Genomic DNA, 18,924 nt, shown 5'->3' with positions numbered 1-18,924 from the left:
TGGAAATGTAAATGAGGAAAATACCTAATAAAAAATTTTAAAAAAAAGAAAAATAAGGACAGAAAAAATATCTAATAAAAAATGCCTTAATAAAAAAATAGATCTGAAAAGTAAAAAAGAAATAAAAAAGGAAAAACTGAATATATAAAAAAATTAACATCTGCATTATACAAACAGCTCTCTAAAAGTATTAAAGGAAGGCTGGTAATGGTGGTAGCCATTTTTAATGCCAGCACTTAAAAACAAACAAAATAATTAAGAGAGGCTGGAACGTTCACACACATCTGGAGTCCCAGCATGCAGGGGGCTCAAGCAAGAAGGTCATGAGTTCCAGGTCAGCCTCAACTCCAACAAAATAAAATGCTATCAAGAGAACCTTCAGTAAGTCAACTTTAAATAGGAAACTTAAAGACAAAATAAAAATAATGTGTTAGTGTTGTAAATTACAGTTTTTTGGACTAGCAAGAGGGTAAATGCACCTGTTATCAAGCCAGATTACTTGAGTTTGAGCCCCAGGACCCACATAGGAGGAGAATGGAACCAAATTTAGTAAGTTGTCCTCTGACCTCCACATATACTCTGTGGCACACAACTGATCTCCTACACAAACACAAACACACATACATGTACATATACATACATATACACACATCAAACACACAGAAAAATGACAATTTTTTATTAAATTTTACATTTTTTTCTGACTTCCCTGTGCTACCAAATACTGAATGTATAAACAGCTCATTTATTTTCTTCTAACACTCATCTCTCTCTCTAGAGTTCCATATTCATTCCATCATAACACATTGATTCACAGTTCAAAATACTTTCTAAAATACTGATTTTTATCATTATCTTGATAAAACAATTTTTGATATTTCCAGGTAGAATCATGTATTTGTTTGATTTATTCCCAAACTGTCTAAAATTCATGTTTTAAAAGAAAGGAAAGAAAAAACTTTAGATTTTCTATGGATTTGGCGATGATTTCTTGATTATGACATAAAGTCAACAAAAGCAAAACACAGGAAGGGAACCCAGTTAACTAGAAAAAAAATCTGTGTCTCAAAGAAAACAATAAATAGGTTTGCGAAGGCAACTTATGTCATGGAAAAGTCACATGCATAATAAGCTGTGCAATTTATGAGAAACTTCTATAATTCAACAGTGAAAATATAAAATATACATATTAAAAATGGGCAAAGGACCCAAAAGACAATTCCCTATGGAAGATAACAAATGACCACCCAAAACATTAAATGATGCTAATGGTGCAGAGACAGCAACCCGCACCATTATGTTGGGAATGGCACATGAGACGGTCACTAGCGAGACAGTACTGCCTAAGTGACCTAGCCGGCCTCCCTGGGTGCTCATCAGAGAATCCAGAAGGGCTTGAGGAGATACTTACACATCCTCTTCTCCACAGCCCCATGTGCAGCGGGTAAGAGGTGTAACCCAAGACTGCCTACAAACACTGGAGCACTGGTTAGTCAGGACTTGAGAGAATTCTAACACTTTAACAACACAGATGACATTACACTGAGTAATTTCCCCTACCCCCACCCCCGACACACAAAAATAAAACACCGTACCACCTCACTTTCGGGTACAATGTTAGAAGAATCAAACTCACAGAGGCGAAGTGGACAGGTAGCTGCAGAGCTGCAGGGGAGGAGCTCAGGGGTTATCACTGTTCAGTTTTGTAATGTGAAAAAGTGCCACACATCTACTGCAGAAAATGCAAAGATAATTTTACATTCCTAAACTAAATAATTAGAAAGGCTTGAAGTGGTACATTTAAGGTAATATGGCTTATCACAACAAGAATTATAAAAAATAAAAATTACAATTAAGCTTTATACTCAACATTAAGTTGTAAAAACCTTAACACTTTTCTCCATAAGCTGTTAAAGTTTTAGAAGTAAAACATTTAAAAATGAAAATAAAATCTGGATTCATCTTACATAACACCAAATGCTGTTTTTCTTTGGCACCCCAAAGCCAACAATCCCCTAGAGATAATGAAATAGCAAAGTAAATTCCACTGTGTCTTGATGAAATCTTACCTTGTATTTCAGAGGCCTCTCACATACCCACTTAGTCCTGCCTCTTTAAACGACCAGACTACAAGGGTGAACACAAACTCCCGAGAAAACAGTTATTGCAGTTACTGTTAGGCATATTGGCAGACAAGTTAAGTAGCCCAAGATGGGTTAGGACATCAGGAACAAGCAGCCGTTTCCATGTTACGGCCAGCTGCTAACATCAAGAAGGTTCTCTTTACCTAGTGCTTCTTTCTGCAGCTCATAGCACCTGGCTTGCAAGTTCACTTCATGCTGTTTGGATGCCTCCATCTGCTGAGACCTCAATATGGCTGCATCTGACAACAATTTGAGACTTTTCATTTCCTCTTCCAGGCACACCTTATTTCTCTGGGACACTGTTAGACTTTTATTTAACATATCTATCTCTGTAAAGAAAATTCAAAGTTTATAAGCAGGAGACATTAAATCACATTCCTCTAAAAAAATTGATTTTCCTTTAGAAAATTAATATGTGAAAATAAGATGACATTTCTGAGAATATGACTCCTAGCTAAAAGTTAGATTCATATGCATTAGCAAGTCTGGAAAGAAAGGAGGAGAGGGCTGGATTGATAAGTGATGCACTTTGTAAAGCGTTAAATTATACTAAACTGTAACACAGACTTCTTTTACATTGTCATATAAATATGAAATCTATAATACCTGTGGGGTGATGAAGGGTTTGTTGGCATTGTATGACAGAAAACGCAAATTTAAATGCACAGCATGAGCTGGTTGGGTAGTATTTCTAAGATGGCAACTGGCCTACTTCTAGGTGGTAAGTGCGGAAAGCACTGGAAGGATGGAACACCTAAAACTAGCAAGCTAGTAGGAAGTATTTAATACTTAACAAATATATTTTAAGGATTCTAATGGTATTCTGTCCCCTGAAGTGAAACCAGAATTTACTGTAGCAATTCAATATCATTCCTCTTGTTCCATTTAATTTTTAAATGGCTTTTTATGATTCTATTTACATTTCAACGTGCTAATTTCATATCACCTCCCGGAGAAGGCCCAGAGCACATGATTCATCAGAAAAATTATCAAGTTTTCCATTCACCAATGTCTTCCGCACTGCCAACATAAGCCGCCACTAAGGTAGCAAACACACAATTAAAAAAGACTGTCACTGCAACTAATTATATTGATGAGGGTGTGGCCTCCCTGAAACTCTGGACAACGGTTTTCTAGAACGATTACGAGCTGCTGCCTTCTTTGGCTAGTCCCTTCTAAGTTGTGTAGTGGGTTCAGGTGTGACTGGGTGTCTCATCATGTTGGCCTGGTTTATTGCTCTTGGGGGTTACTACATCTACACATGAAGGAAAGCTCAAAGTGGAAATGCACAGGACAGACCTGGGAGCAGAAGCAAGATGGCCAGCAGATGATGACAGCAGGTCACAGGAAAGAGAATCTCTTAAAGGATGGCACAGAGTACAGCCAAGGATGTGATCCAGCCAGGCTGATGGCATACACCTTTAATCCCAGCATTTGAGAGGGCAAAGTAGGCAGATATTTGTGAATTCAAGGCCAGCCTGGTCTGCATAGCAAGTTTCCAGGCCAATGGGAGGGGACATAGTGACCTAGTGAGAGGAGAGAGCAAGATAGTAAGAGAGTGAGCAAACCTGAGGGGGCTCAAGAATGTGAGTGAGAAAGAGCCGGAGAATGTGGTCCAAAGGAAGAAACGGACGTGCTCTTTCGATGGGTACACAGCATGTCTGGGAGGGAAAGAAAAAGCAACACTAACCACTGCTTGGGGCTGGACAGGAGGTCCCACTAACATTTCTCTTTTGGTTCCTTTTCAATGGAAAAACCCAAATAAATAAATGGCAGGGATCAAAGGCATGCTTCTACCATGGTCCAATAGTTACATTCTTGGCTTTTCACCCACAGAGAAGAGCTAATCTGCTTATAAACATGTATGACTATGAGCCTGATTCTGTGAGAGTAATGACCAGCACACTAGTAATATAAAGCTAAAAAGAACAAGAACAAAAAGCAGTGCAGTTTAACAAAGTGAGACAAGTACGGATGCTCCCTGGCTATTTTTACAGCCACAGAGGCTGCTGTACGCTGAATGCACTGTCCCATATTGTAACACCTGCCAGTGTTTAAGTCAGAATGACACCGTTGAGCAGGACACAAATGCTGCCACCTATTTATCATTTGCCAAAGTGGCTCTGCTTAGGTTTAGCTGACTGATTCTGTTAGTGAACACTATCGTCTCTAAAATAACTAATGTCAATGTGACTTTCTATCTGACATTAAGAGGCAGAATCTGCAATAAAAGTTTATTTGTGAAATAGTCTATTTCCATGTCTTCATGGAAAAGTACGGCAAGCTTTCTGAATTAACGGGAACTAAACATTTCCAGCATGGTATCAGGAGATTAAACTCAGCAACAGTGAATTAACTCAACCAGGATGAGCTAAATGCTCCTCTATCAATTGCTCAGGGCATTAACCTACAATCCTACAGTTTGCCATTATATACTTTCATGCTTGTCAGTTATTTGTCCTAATCCGGGGTTCAGAATTATGACCCCTACTAGGTCAACCGACACTGGTTACTGTACCTAAACTGAGACTTCTTTGTTTCAGCACAGCCTGAAGAAGAATCCCATCCTCATGGATCCGGTCTGCATAGCTAGCTATCTTCCACCCCATTGGGAAAGACTCTTCTGAGCCAACCTAGATGCTGCACATCAATCTGCACACTTACTTGGTACTGACCACATGTAAGCATCATGACCTAGTATTAGAATATAGGTTAATTAGGCCACAGATAACAGCCTATTTTATTCTCCATTAGTTTCTGCCATCATGCCTTAGCGATAACAGGAGATGTTAAATGCAGAAAGGCTTCTCGTACAGCAGAGCTTCAATTGCTTCCTAATATGCCAGGATTTGAACATCCCCAGTAAGTGTTTGCTTCAGTTTCATTTTGGAGGTAGGCATTTTGAGCTGAATATGCTTTTAATGTCAGACTAGGTCATACAGACCACCCCCCCAATTTTAGTAATATAAAATATGCTTATTTCATTCTTAATGTCATCAAATTTATGTTTGTTTACATTAAAACTGAACTCTAACATAATTTTGTACTTGATTTCTAAAAGGTCAAGAGATTCAGGGCTGGCGAGATGGCTCAGTGGTTAAGAGCACTGACTGCTCTTCCAAAGGTCCTGAGTTCAATTCCCAGCAACCACATGGCAGCTCACAACCATCTGTAATGGGATCCAATGCCCTCTTCTGGTGTGTCTGAAGACAGCAATAGGGTACTCACAAACATAAAATAGAGAAAGAGACAGAGATAGAGACACAGAGAAAAACAGAGAGAGAGAGAGAGAGAGAGAGAGAGAGAGAGAGAGATTCCCTGGTGATGGTGCACACATTTAATCCCAGCACTTGAGAGGCTGAGGCAGTCAGTTTGAAACCAGCCTAGTCTACAGAGCAAGTTCCAGGACATTGAGGGGTACACAGAGAAACCCTGTCTTGAAAAACCAAAGGAGTGAAAAGGGAAGATACTTAAGGGGGAGTTGTGGCTTGGTGGTGGGACATTGTACATACTTGTGAGGTCCTGGATCTAATTCTTAGCACTGAACAGCAACAAAATGCATTAGCTAAAGCAAATACTAATCTCATACAAGTCAATTTCTTTATCTTATTAAGATTTATTTCTGTTCTTTGTAGCCCTAAGCTTAGGCAAGTGAGTATACAATTGTATTGGGTTATATTATTACAAGAGTTCCAGAACCTTATTATCAGGGAAATACAATGTTACAGTATGCGACCATTAGTTCATAAACTTTATTACATTAATAGGAAAGGCCTTAAAACTATAGGTATTAAATGGAGGAATAACACAAAATTACATTTTTTTTAAAAAAAACCTTTTATTTTGAAATAGTTTACAGACAGTAACAAATAGATGTATAGAAAAGTTCCATTTCCCCTTCACTCTACTCCCCAGAGAAGCATTTTGATTTTAACCAAGTGTGCAAAACTCATTTGCGTATGAGTGCTTGTTCTATGCAATTTTAGCACAAAAACAGCATTCTAGATTGCTTTCTATGGCTGTGATAAACACCCTAAAGCAGCTTGAAGAAGAAAAGGCATATTTCAGACTACAGTTCACAGTTCATCATAAGGGTAAATCAGGGCAGGGTAACTGACACACAATTCTGGAGACAGTAACTGAAGAGAGGAACGGAGGAATGCTTACAGGCTCACTCCTCATAATTTGCTCACCCTGCTTTCTTTCTTTTATATATATATATTTTTTTATTACGTATTTTCCTCAATTACATTTCCCTGCTTTCTTATACAACCCAGGACCACTGCCCCGAGAATGGTAGTGCCTTCAGTGGGCTGAACCCTCCCATATCAACCCACAATCAAGAAAATGCCCCCACAGACTTGGCTTCAGGCCAGTCTGATGGGAGTAATTCCTCAGCTGAAGTTCCCTCTTCCTAGGTGACCGTATAATGTCAAGTTAACAAAAAACCCACCCAGGACATGTAGTTTCACATAGCTACTACCGCAGTCAAAATATGGGATTGTTGGTATACCATTAAGCTCATTCCCCGCTCCTTACTGTCATAATCATTCTCCAGCCTACAAGTACAGTCCTCGGCTCTTGTTTACACCGACAATGGCATTATGTCAAGACTGCTGTATAAATGGAACAATAAATGTAGATTTTGATATTGAACCATTTTATGACTGGATTTAAACCCAATCCACAAGACAGAATTCATGCCTGGTTCCATTAGCAGAGCCAAAACCAACCAGCTAACCTATGGCTGGCTAGGTCATAAACCCTAGGGGAGAACCTACAACTATTATTATGCTAGACTGATGTAGTAATAAACTGCTTCCTAAGTTCTATGTGCCACCTCTCAATCCTCACCAGAGAAGCTTTTTTTTAACAGATGGTGACTTATACAGAGATCCAAAACTGGTCAGTGTGAAGAGAATAAGAGACTGTAGAGAGCTCAGCATAAGTGAGACATCTCTGTCATATTCCCTCTCTCAAAGACTCAGGAATCATAACAGAAGAGGCAGTTGAGAACTTACAAGAGCTAAAGATATTTACCAGACACACACAACAGGGCCTTTGTACACATGAACTCACAGAGGCTGTGACAGACAAAGTCAGGACAGGCAAAGGCACAGTAGGAATGGGAGATGAGCTATGAAGTCCCATCCAAGCTGGGGAACTGTTGTCAACTGGTCTCTATGGGACAGTCAGGTTAATTTAGGGATTTGGCTCCCAGGCTCCAGTAGATGGTCTCATGCCCACAAATACCCAGTCAGCACCAAGTGAACTGAGTGACTTTTAACACAAAAAGTATCTGAGGTTGGGCAAGGACAGTGGCGAGGAGGAGAGTGGAGAGATTGGAGGGGAGAGGACATTTGATCAAAACATACTATGAGTTATGAAATTCTCAAACCATAAAAAAAAAAGAACCCTGAGAAAAGATTCCGAAATTGGCTTTAAAAAAAAACTTGAAAAAATTTCTTTCATGTTCATTCAAGTTACTGCTTGTATTAATTCTTTCCTTTTTGTTGCTGACTTGGATTATATAGAATAGATATAATACTATTTGTCCTTCATCCACAGAAAGATATCTGGACTATTTTCAGTTGCGAGTTGTTATAAGCATTTAAAAACAGGTAACATGTTTCAATACAATCTGGGCTATGGGCTGAGGGAGAGGAAGGGAGGGAGAGAAGGAGAGAAAGAGATGGGGGGCGGTGACAAAGGCACCCCTGCTACAACTCACATTACCCTTACCATCTTGTAAATATCAAGCTAGAATTATAATAGTTGTAGTTTTTAAAGCATGGAACAGTTCACCTCACTACTAATTTAGACTAGCAATATCCACTGAAGCAATATATACTACAAAACTATACGTGTAATTCAAATTTTCTCTTGAAGATTTGAAATTAATTTTAATGGTATATTTAACTCGTTATATAAACAGCCCTATTTCATTAAGAGGCTAAACCCACATTTCAAATACTGATAGCCACATGTGCCTGGCGGCTACCATACTGGACTGTGGTTGTAAAACTTTTTCAGGCCTCCCTGGTCTTGGCTTCTGAGGATATTATATTCAACTTATTTTCTAAAGCTTGATGATGTGAAAGTTGTTTGTTCCTGTAGCCACTAGAACTTCTGCTAGGTCTGAGATACATTCAAAGAAGCAGTAAAGGACCAGCGTCAGCACCTTCCAGGTTCTGCACCTACTTGTCTCAGCTGGCACACCTGTGCCCTGGGGCTGAGATCAGGATGATAGTAGGGAGTGAGGAGGAAAAACCTCTTACTATAGCAGGATCTCAGCTGCATATGCCCATGTCTTTCTTGGGCGCACTCACTCCTTGTTTGAGAACTAAGTCTGCAGTCCTTGTGTGTGCATTTCTGCCTTCAGCTTTGGAAGAAGATCCTGTGTGCTTTTCCACAAAGAAACTACAGCCTGGTGCCAGAGGATAGACAGTAAACAACAAAAATCAAGAAATGGGCACGAATACTCCCAATAGTGACATACATTATTTAGTATGAAGCAAAGGATAAAGAAATTTAGACAAAGAAGGCTTCGGGATAATCTGCAAAGATCTCTTGGAGGAAGTGACATGTAAACTGAAACATAAATCCTAAGAGTTGGGAGGGCATTACCAGTTCCCCCTCGTGAACCTGCAATGCTTCCCTCTGGGACAGCTATCCATCACACTTGTTTTTAATGACGCCCTTTGATGAGCAGGTGTTCTTACTCTCGGAGTTTATCAATTTTGTTTGTTTACAGTCCTTATCTTTTGTCTTTCCATCTAAGGTCTTCCTTCAGAGCATTTGGAAGTTTTCATTGTAGAGGTCTTTCACTTCCTGGCTTAGATTTATTCCAGTGGGTTACTAATCTATTGTGCACATGGTCACTACCCTGACTTCTTTTTCAGTATGTTTGTAATTGGTCTATAGAAAGGCTACTGCTGAATTTTGCATGTTAATCTGGCATCCTGTCACTTTTGAAAGTGTTCATCAGGTACAGGAGTTTTCTGGAGACAACTTTAGAGTCTCTTCTGAGTAGTTCTATCTCCTGAAAAGAAGGGTTCTGGGGCTCCTCTGTATCTACTGCATTTCCTTCTCTTGTCTTACTGCTCTGAGATTGGGCACTGCAGGGACTGGGAGTGGGGAAGTGGCAGCGGTGTCTTGCTTCTGGTTTGAGTGAGAAAGTTTCATGTGCTTCCCCTTAGAGCACAATGTTGGCTCAGCGTTATCATACACCACCTTTCAGCTATGTTCCCTCTTATGTTATGTCCTCCAACCCCTACTTAGTACCTCCATATTGTCATGAAATTTTTGTTAAAGGCTTTTTCAGCATCTAATGAAATGACCATGTGGTTTCTGGCCTTGAGTTTATCTATGTGGTGTGTTATATTTACTGATTTGTGTTTGGTGAGCCATTCCTATATTTCTGGAATGAGTTCAATTTGATTTCTTTTTCAGGAACTCCTGTCTAAAGTTTGCAAGATTTTATTGAGAATTTTTTTTGTCTATATTCATCAGGAGGACTGGTTTTATTATGAGGGAGATTTGTTGTATTTGTACCTCTCTCTCTTTTGGTACTTACTCTCAAATGCTTCCTCTGTTTTATGGAACTTGAGAAGCCCTGGTTTCGCCTCCTTTAAAGGTTGGTAGAATTCTGCAGTGAAGCCATCTAGACCTAAGCACTTTTTTTAAAAAATTGGGAGACTTTTAACATGTTTCTAAGCCTGCTTCAATCTCATTACTTTTTGTATAGTTCTACTTAAATAACTGACTTCTTCTTGGTTTAACTTTGATATGCCAGACTTGTCTATAAATTCATTGATGTCAAGTTTTTCCAATTTAGTGAAATATATGTTTCTGAAGTATGTCCTTATGATCCTGAATCTCACTGCTTTTTGTTCTAATGTATTGCTTTTCATCTCTAATTTTATTATTTTATTAATTTGGGTATTTTTCTCTGTTTCTCTTGACTAAGTGAAACAATTATCTATTTTGTCTATTTTATGTTTTTTGGTTTTTTAAGTATTATTATTATTAGACATGGTCTCATTATGTATTGACTGGCCTGGAACTCAATACATAAGCCAGGATGGCCTCAAACTCAGAGAGATGTGATGTGTCCATGTGCCACCACACTTAATCCAAATCCTTATTTCATTGAGTCCTATTTTTTTTTTCACTTCTATTTCATTAGTTTCTCCTTTGATCTTTATAATTTCTTCCCACCTAGTACTTTGGATTTGGTTTGCTTACAAAGCCTTAAGATGGAACATTATTTACCTGAACTCTTTGATTTTTAAAATGTATGTGTGTATATGTGTGTGTATATATATATATACACATATATATACATATATTATACAAACACATATATATGTATATACATGAATGTATTTAAAAATATATATATATATGTATATACACACTTCCCTCTCAGAACTGCTTTCATGTGTCCTATAGGTTTTGCTATGCTTACTTTATTTAATTCTAGGAGCTTTTTAAACTTCTTGATTTCCTCAAGGAAACACAGAATAATCTCAAAAACTAACCAAACAATAGACAAACTAAAGCAAAACTACCGTGAGACATAATGGAAGGCATGGAATATAGAAACCAGAAAAAAATAAAATAAAATGAATACTTAGGGAGTTAATCCCTGACAAGGGCTTTGTTGAAAGTCACCTTCCTAGATTGTTGTCATTCAAGCAGGACTCACATGCTACTGTGTCAAGCAGGAGCCATTTCCTCTGTATCCTTGGTGTCCCGTGTAGTTCTGGTATGTGATAAAGGAGAGGTTGTCAGTTCTTTTCTGGTGGCTTCCTCAGATTCATGACTCCACCTTGCCTTCTGATGCCCCAGGGCTGCTCTATGTGAAGAATGCCATTTCCCTGAGTTTTTGACTCTTCTACCCGGGGTAACTTGATTCAGCCAGATGGTCACTGAAGACAGAAGACCTGTAGCTGGGTCTGATTCTCAGCACCCCAGCCTGCTTCCCTGTGGAGATCTCCCCTGGCTTAATGAGTTCATTTGCAGACCCTGTCTCTAGTAAGGAAGTCGCTTATTGTGATTTAACTTGGCTCTTTTCTTTCACCAAGTTTCAGTGGTTGCTGTGTGACCAAACTTCTTCAGGGGAGATGTTACATGCACGTCTCACTCCAGATACAGAGGCTACCGCACTCCCAAGAACAGATACCACCAAAGTCCACACTGATGAATCATGAGTTTTACTGGGGTAAAGCAGAAGCTTTATCACCAAGACCCACACCAGCAGGAGGTCCTGCCTTGAATTCCTTCCCTTTCTAAGAAGTTGTAAGCTATCAAATGAAATAAGGCCTTTCCTTTTGAAGTTGCTTTGGTCACAGTGTTTATCACAGCAACAGGAAGCAAACTAGAACAACTGCTATTTCTACATTGTCTACAACTACTTTATCCACTAATGCATTGAGCCTTCAAAGCCATGCTGGTTACAATCAACTTCTTCTAAATTCTTGTCAATAAAAATGAATCATGAATGCTCTTAATGAGGTCTATATTGGTGAATCCTAATGATAGTATTTAATCTTAATGGCATCTACAGTAAAGAATCATTTTCAGTGGTTTTCAATTTACTATGTCCAGATAAATTGGAGAAACCGCCATCCTTGATAGTGGATACTATCTGCAAATAAACATATAAAGTATACAGATAGTGGGACTTAAGTCGAAATCCCTAATCCATAGGCTATAAAATGGCTTTCAGTTAACATGCATGAAAGCATTACTAATCTCATTAAACTCCACCACAGTTCTTAGGTGAAGTTATATTGAAAGGAATTTGTTTTTCCTTTAAGACTGGATCTCAGAATGCTATCCAAGATAGCCTTGAATTCCTTGAATAAAGTTATCATTCCCCAAGCCTCCATGTAGCTGGAACAGGAGGCATGCACCACCAGGCTGAGGATATTATACAGAGCAGCAGTTATCAAAAGAGGGCTTTAAAAAGTCAGTAAACTACTTTGTAAATAGATGTGCTGTCATCCTGGTGTTGTTGTTGTTCCATTTATATTGAACAGGCAGAGTAGACTTCATATGATTCTTAGAGTCCCAGGATTTGAGGATGGCAGATGAAAGGGGGCTTCTATATCAAATCAGCTTTTATTGGCACCAACAAGAGAGTTAGCCTATCTTTTGAGCCTTTGAAGCCAGGCGATGTCTTCTCTAGCTATGAAAAGTTCTAAATGGAGTCCTTTTAAGCCTGGTATTAAGGACCAGGTGTGACGGTACACCAGGGAGGACCAGAAGTTCAAGCCCATCCTTAAGCTACATCGAGAGTTCAGGGCTGACACAAGCTAGAAACTCTGCCCCCCAAAAGAATGCTGCTGCTTAATGAGGCTATCTTCATCAATTATCTTAAGCAGATGTTTTAGATAATTTGATGCAGCTTCTAAGTCAGCATTTGTGGCTTTGTCTTGCACACTTTGTATCTTATGAAGACATTCTTCCTTAAGCCTCCTGAACTAACTTCTGGGAGCTCCCATTTTCTTCTGTAGCTTCTCACTTCTTTCAACCTTCATGAATCCATGTCAGGGACTTTCTCTAAATTAACCTTTAACTTAGGAGAATGTTATGGGTGAAAGCTTAATTAGTAACACATCAGTAACAAGGCTGTTTTCTTCTCTTCTGTATGTTCACTGAAGAAGCACTCCTCACTCTCTCAAGAACTTCCCTTCGATTTTACAAGATAATGGGCTGCATAGGTACTAGAGGCCTAACCTCCCACCTGTCTTAGCTTTTGACTTCCTCACTAAGCTTAATCATCTTAGCTCTTGATCTAAGGGAAAGAGATTTACACCCACTGTAGAGTTATTAATTGGTCTAATTTTGATGTCTGCTTTTTAGGAAGGTCCAAAAGTGAGTGGGAGACATGGGAATGGCTGCTTTTAATGAAGTCAGAACACAGAATACTTGTTAAAGCTAAGTATACCTTCTTATATGGGTGTGGTTCATAGTGTCCTAAAACAGTTACAATAGTAACACTGTTTGCAGATAAAATAAAAAAAGTATTGTAAGAATTACCAAAATGTGAGAAAATGTGTGCTTTCCAAAGTGAGCACATATCATTAGCACATGACCCAGAGAAACTTACCAGGGTGGCCAGAATCTTTCCATCTATAAACGATGCAAGGTCTGCAAAGCATAGTACGACAGGAAGAGCTATGCCTTCCCACAAATTGTCCAGTGAAATTCAGAGTTGCTCTGTACTGACTGTTCTATTTGGGGAGACATGGACCATATTTTTAATATTTCTTCCCAGAAATATTAAGATATTGGAATTGTATACCGAACAGTGTGGATGGCACAGACTGGGTTCCTTTTGCTTCCTCAGAAGAGTATTAAGGGGCTGGAGAAATGGCTCAGCAGTTAGGAGCATTGATTGTTCTTACAAAGGACCCAGATTTGATTCCCAGCACCCACATGGTGGCTCACAACTGTCTGTACCTAGTTTCTAGTTTCATGGCATGCAAAGTCCTCTCTAGATTCCTTGGGCCCCAGGCACACAAATGGTGCCAGATATTCAGAGTAAATCATTCATGCACATAATTTTTTTTTAAATTATTTAAGGGTGTTTTGTTTGTTTGTTGTTTTGGTTTTGGTTCTGCTCTGGTTTAATGAGCAGGTAATATAGCTACATTCACACTATAAAGGCTGTTCCCAGGGGAGGTGTCTGTTAAGTATCATCACTTTTGTCTCCGATGGGCTGCTCAGTCTTCCTTGTATACATGCACTCCAGAGAGCAGCCGAGGATTCGGAACACATTCATTCCATGCGGAACCTGCTGTCCCCACTGTCTCTGCACCTGCCTCTTCCCAGAGGCCGGGGCCACCTTCATCTCTGTCCTCTCATCCTCAGGTTTAAAAGAACACATTTGTCTTTCATACCTTTTGCTTTTATTCAGAATAAACAGTATCCTGACCTGAGCCTATTGGCCTTTAAAAAATAAAAAAGGAAAGGAATGAATCACGTTCCATACTCTTTTCAATATTTAAAATAATCTTAGCATTCTTTACAGCAGTTTTAGGTTCACAGTAAAAGTGAGGAAAGAGCAGAGAGTTCTTACATGCCTCCTGCCCCAGACCACCCCAGCCTCCTCTCACTGGCAGGCCGTACCACAGGGTATATCCACTTCAAGACAATCAACTGGGACATTTTACTTTTAGCCAGAGCTCACCATTTATATTAGATGTCACACGTGGTGTTGTATGTTCTATAAGTTTTAGCAAATGCATAATGATGTGAGTGTGCCACTACACATCTTAGAGAATACTTTCCATATCTTTAAATTCCTCTGTGTATCATGTGTTTATTCATCCTTGCTCCTAACCCCTCTCAGTCACAGAAGTTCACTGTTTTCTAGTTCTCCCCTTTCCGACAGTCACATGAATGTGATACACCATGCTGCCTTTTCAGACTGGCATTTTTCACGGGGTAACCATCTTTAATGTTCGACGATTCCACCTGTCTGTGCTTGGTTCCAGTCTCTCAGCAATGTTGAGTATTTTTGTTTAGTATTTGTAATTATTATTTGAGGGAGGCTGATCTAACATTACTACCCAGCCACTGAGAAAAATTTTAAACAAATTCATATGCTTAACAAGAGTAATTAGACTTTTGACTATAACTTAAAACAGATGTATTGTAGCTTATGTTAGATCAGTATATAACTGCTGAATTCCAGGAAGGGAATGGACCTTAATGTTTATTTACAGTACCAACTAGCAATTAGCTTAAAAAGTGGAGCCTAACTCCCAAAAGACAAGGAAATATTATGACTGCAAAATTATGATGTATCAGTTATAGACAAAGCAATTAGGCTGTAAATATATGTAACAAACCTGCCAAAGCTGTATCACTTATAGATTTAATTTGTAGCAAAACTTCTCCTTTCAGTGCAGTCCAGTTTTGAAAATTATCATCTATCTCATATTTAATACTTGTTAGTTCCCTCTTAGTGAAAGTAAGTAATAAAAGAGTCTTATTCCAGAAGTGTTTGTGTTCCAACAATCTTTGACTGCAATTAGTAAACAAAAAATTAGGATTTTTAAACAAGAAAGCACAACAACACATTTCTTCAAAAGTGGTTTATCATGATCATATAATCCACTGTTTAATAGAAGTAATTTTGAAAGTTAAAGGAAACCTTCAACACCTTTGCAGAGACAGCAGATATCATCTGAAAACAGTGAGAGCACACTCAAGTATACAGCAGTGCCAAAGGTCTTCTAGTTCATTACTTTAACTATAAAGAGGCCAGACATCTTTATAGGCAGCAATCCAGACATGGGCCAAGAATACTTCAGGAGCCAAGCAACTGGAAGTCAGAGCTTTCTGGTGCTAGGAATCTCCTGGATCACTACTGACTTTCTTAAAATGGGCCAAGGAGAATTGTAATGGTAAAAATGTTCATCTGGGGTCCTAGAGCAGTGAGTAAGTGGTTAATAGAACTGGATGCTCTTCAGAAGACCCAGGTTCATTCCCCAGCATCCACATGTTAGTTCACAATCATTATAATCCCAGTCTCAGGGGAATATAATACCTCAGGGGAAACCACATGCATGTGGTATACAGACACACACACACACACACACACACATACAAGTATAGGTAGACTTTCTTCATGCATCCATTCAACAATTCTTTACTGACTACCAGTTATACATAAGACATTTGTAAAAGGAAGATAAGTGGCCAGCAGATTATTAACAGATACATTAAACAATCAGAAGATTAAAAAAATGTTTGTGGTATTAGAGTGAATTAAAAAACAAAAACCCAACATCCAATTACTTACTCAGCATCTTTTTTTTAGTTACTCTGAATCTGTGTCATTTATCATATTATTTTAAACTATCTTTCTTTTTCTAAGTACTAAAAGTTAACTGACACAAAATAAAGGATCATTTTTACAGAGGTTCTCAGTATATAATCCTAGGGTTTTTTTTGGGGGGGGGGGTGCTCTGGATTTTATCTTTAAGCATTATAAACCTTCCAGAGACTCTCTGGGAGGAAGTTAACATTTATGCTGGAGAGTTCCAAATGTAAGGGTCTGTATTATCACACAGAAAGATTTTCTGTTCCATCAGATCAAATGACTAAGAACTATTAATCAAGAGGAACCTGGAGGGGCTGCTGAGCAGGTATAGAGCTTTCACACAGCCACAAGCCCTCAGCTCAGATCCATCCATGCCTGTACTCCTGTAAAAAGCCAGCCTGATGGTGCATGGCCAGAAACCCAGCTTAGGGGAGGCAGAGACTTGAAGATCCCTGGATGGAGCCTGGGGTCAGCAAGTCTAGCCAAATGTAAGCTCCAGGGTTAGTCAGAAAACCTGTCTCAGAAATAACACAGAGAACAGTAGAGAGTGTAGACACAAACATGTGAACAGGCACACGGACATACAAATTACCACACTCTGCACACACACACACAAACCTCATTGGCTACTATGCTTTCATTTTAAATGCACTACAGAGAAAGAACAAACTCAGGTGTTAACACAATAAGCTGTTCAGTTACATTCATTAGTAAAACAATTCTGTTGAGATGACAAAAAGAAAGTAAAGCCATTTCCATTTTTTTTTCACGATAAGAAGCCATATTGCTAAATGTCTAATTTATAAAGTAAACATTTTCTATGTGCTTTTAGTATTTATAATTTTCAGTTCTTAAAGATAATCTTACCTGAAGACTTGGGATTGTTTTTGTTTAATTTTTAACTCAAGTTGTAGATGACCTAATTCTTTCTGTACACTCTGAAATTCATTTTGTTGCTTTTTTAACTGCATGCTTGCATCTTGAACTCTAAAAATATAAAAAAATAATACCACTGCACGTTTCAATATTTCCTAATATCATTTTAAATTTAAAATTGAGTATAATTTAATAAAAATAAGTAGATGAAGAAAACCATATACACTATACTAAGAAAATTACTGTATACAAAAAATATGCAGAAAATCATGATTTGTTATTCCAAGTAAAAAGAGAAGCATTTATAGGTGCACAATAAATATAAAATATTAATCAAAATAGAAAAAGTTCATTTAATTTTATTAATAATGTATGTAATTTAAAATGTTAAATATTACAGAAATTAGTATAAGAAAAAACAGTAACATTTGCTTTTATACCAATTCCCACTACCAAAGGCAATTACTTTTATTTTTTTCCTGTTCTTACTAGTATGTACTTCTATGCTACTAAGTAACATGAATATTTTAATTTAGATACAAAACAGTTAAGAAATGGTTCTGCTACATATAACTAAGACTTGAAGATCACACACACACACACACACACACACAGAGTTTCTCATGAACCGTGCAGCATATGTGGCACATACCTATTCTCCCACAACTCAGGAAGCTGGGGCTAGAGGATCACAGTAAGTCTAAGGCAGAGTTGCTCTTTACAGTGAGTTTTAGGCCTGTCACAGGTACAGAGAAAGACCTTTTGCAAAACCAACAAAATGTGCTGGTATAACAGTAGGTAATGTCACGGGGCAAAGGCTTTGGGAGTTCATAGCCTTGCCCCGGTATAAGTGTTCTTACTCTGTCTCCTATATGTGGCTGAGACATGCTCTCTTAGCTGCCTACTCCTGCCAAGTCTGCCTGTTGGATGCCTTTCCCTCCAGTATTGACTCTGTCCCTGTGGAACTTTAAGGCAAAATAAACTGTTTCTTCTCTTAAGTTGCTTTTGGCCATAGTATTTTAACACAACTACAGAACAGTATACTAATTAAAACTTTAGAAAAAAAATGGAAACAACCTTTGCCAATGTTAAAACAGGGTTATCTGAGGTGCAGAACCAGAACTGAGACAAATGGACAAGAAAACTTTAGGATTTTTTTCTACAATATTTAGATTATTTACAGTGAAAATATAATTACACATTGCTCAAAAATAAAATACTAGAGAGTTTGATAACATACACAGTAAGTTCTACAGATTATATGTATATAGGCAAAGTTGGGTTTATAAACAGGAAAATGCCTAGAAACATGAAGAAGTAATTTACGTTTACTTAAGACAATGCTGTGATATTTTTAAAATGTGCTTTAAACATGTCTTGATTTATAGATCACTTCAACTACCAAAAATCAACTGGAAAAGAATTCTGAGCCTGTGTTTTTATAAAATATTTTATTGTTTAATTAAAATATAAATGATAAAATCCTTTGTAAAATCATATCTTCTAAGATATTTCCTAAATGGATGCTATATGTAAATATGTGGAGCCCTCTGGCTATACTCCCTGAGAAGATTGGTGCTTTGGCTATGCTCAGTACCTATTCTCTTCAAATAGAACTAATATGCATAAACATTACATGCCTAGAAAAGCATGAGTGTTCACTTTTACTGTATACATCATTTTGTAAGATTAGTCACAGGATACCGTACAGGATGTACTGTGTAAGCACAGAGTTTTCTCCAGCAGTCATAATTCTGCACAGACTTTGAACACTACGTGGTTGTGAGGCCATGATGTTGTCTAGTCATAGAGTGTTCCTGCAAATGGAGACTAACAGCATGTTCTAACAGAGAGAACCTTTAACTCGGAGACAGGTGACTTATGCTATAAGCCTCTTGCCTATGCAACCATGAACAGATTTATTACCATTGTCTATGTCCAAGTTTTCCCCTCATCATCATGATTAAACTAAACTGTATGAGCATCACTGGGTTATAAAAACAAAGAAGGGAATGGGATTAGCCTCTAAATTATTTTTTTGGATTACTTATTAATATCACC

The 18,924-nt window shown here is 38.2% G+C and overlaps 1 protein-coding gene across 4 annotated transcripts in view; it reads right to left on the bottom strand.

The window, feature by feature from the left end:
• Lekr1 (leucine, glutamate and lysine rich 1) overlaps nt 1–18,924 on the bottom strand; it is a 170,139-nt gene that overhangs the window by 93,209 nt on the left and 58,006 nt on the right. For all 4 annotated transcript variants that reach the window (XR_003836153.1, XM_029474779.1, XM_029474780.1 and 1 more), the window contains 3 exons: nt 16,855–16,974; nt 15,011–15,186; nt 2,288–2,473 (listed from right to left, as the gene is read on the bottom strand). Coding sequence is in view for 3 of the 4 variants with exons in the window: in XM_029474779.1 (XP_029330639.1) it covers nt 2,288–2,473; nt 15,011–15,186; nt 16,855–16,974 (482 nt within the window). In the remaining variant the exon portion in view is untranslated. The remainder of the gene's footprint in view (nt 1–2,287; nt 2,474–15,010; nt 15,187–16,854; nt 16,975–18,924) is intronic.

The sequence above is a fragment of the Mus caroli genome, chromosome 3 (assembly GCF_900094665.2).
Source record: "Mus caroli chromosome 3, CAROLI_EIJ_v1.1, whole genome shotgun sequence".
Lineage (NCBI taxonomy): Eukaryota > Metazoa > Chordata > Mammalia > Rodentia > Muridae > Mus > Mus caroli.
The sequence above is the reverse complement of the archived record's forward strand: the minus strand, read 5'-3'. Positions and strand labels throughout refer to the sequence as shown.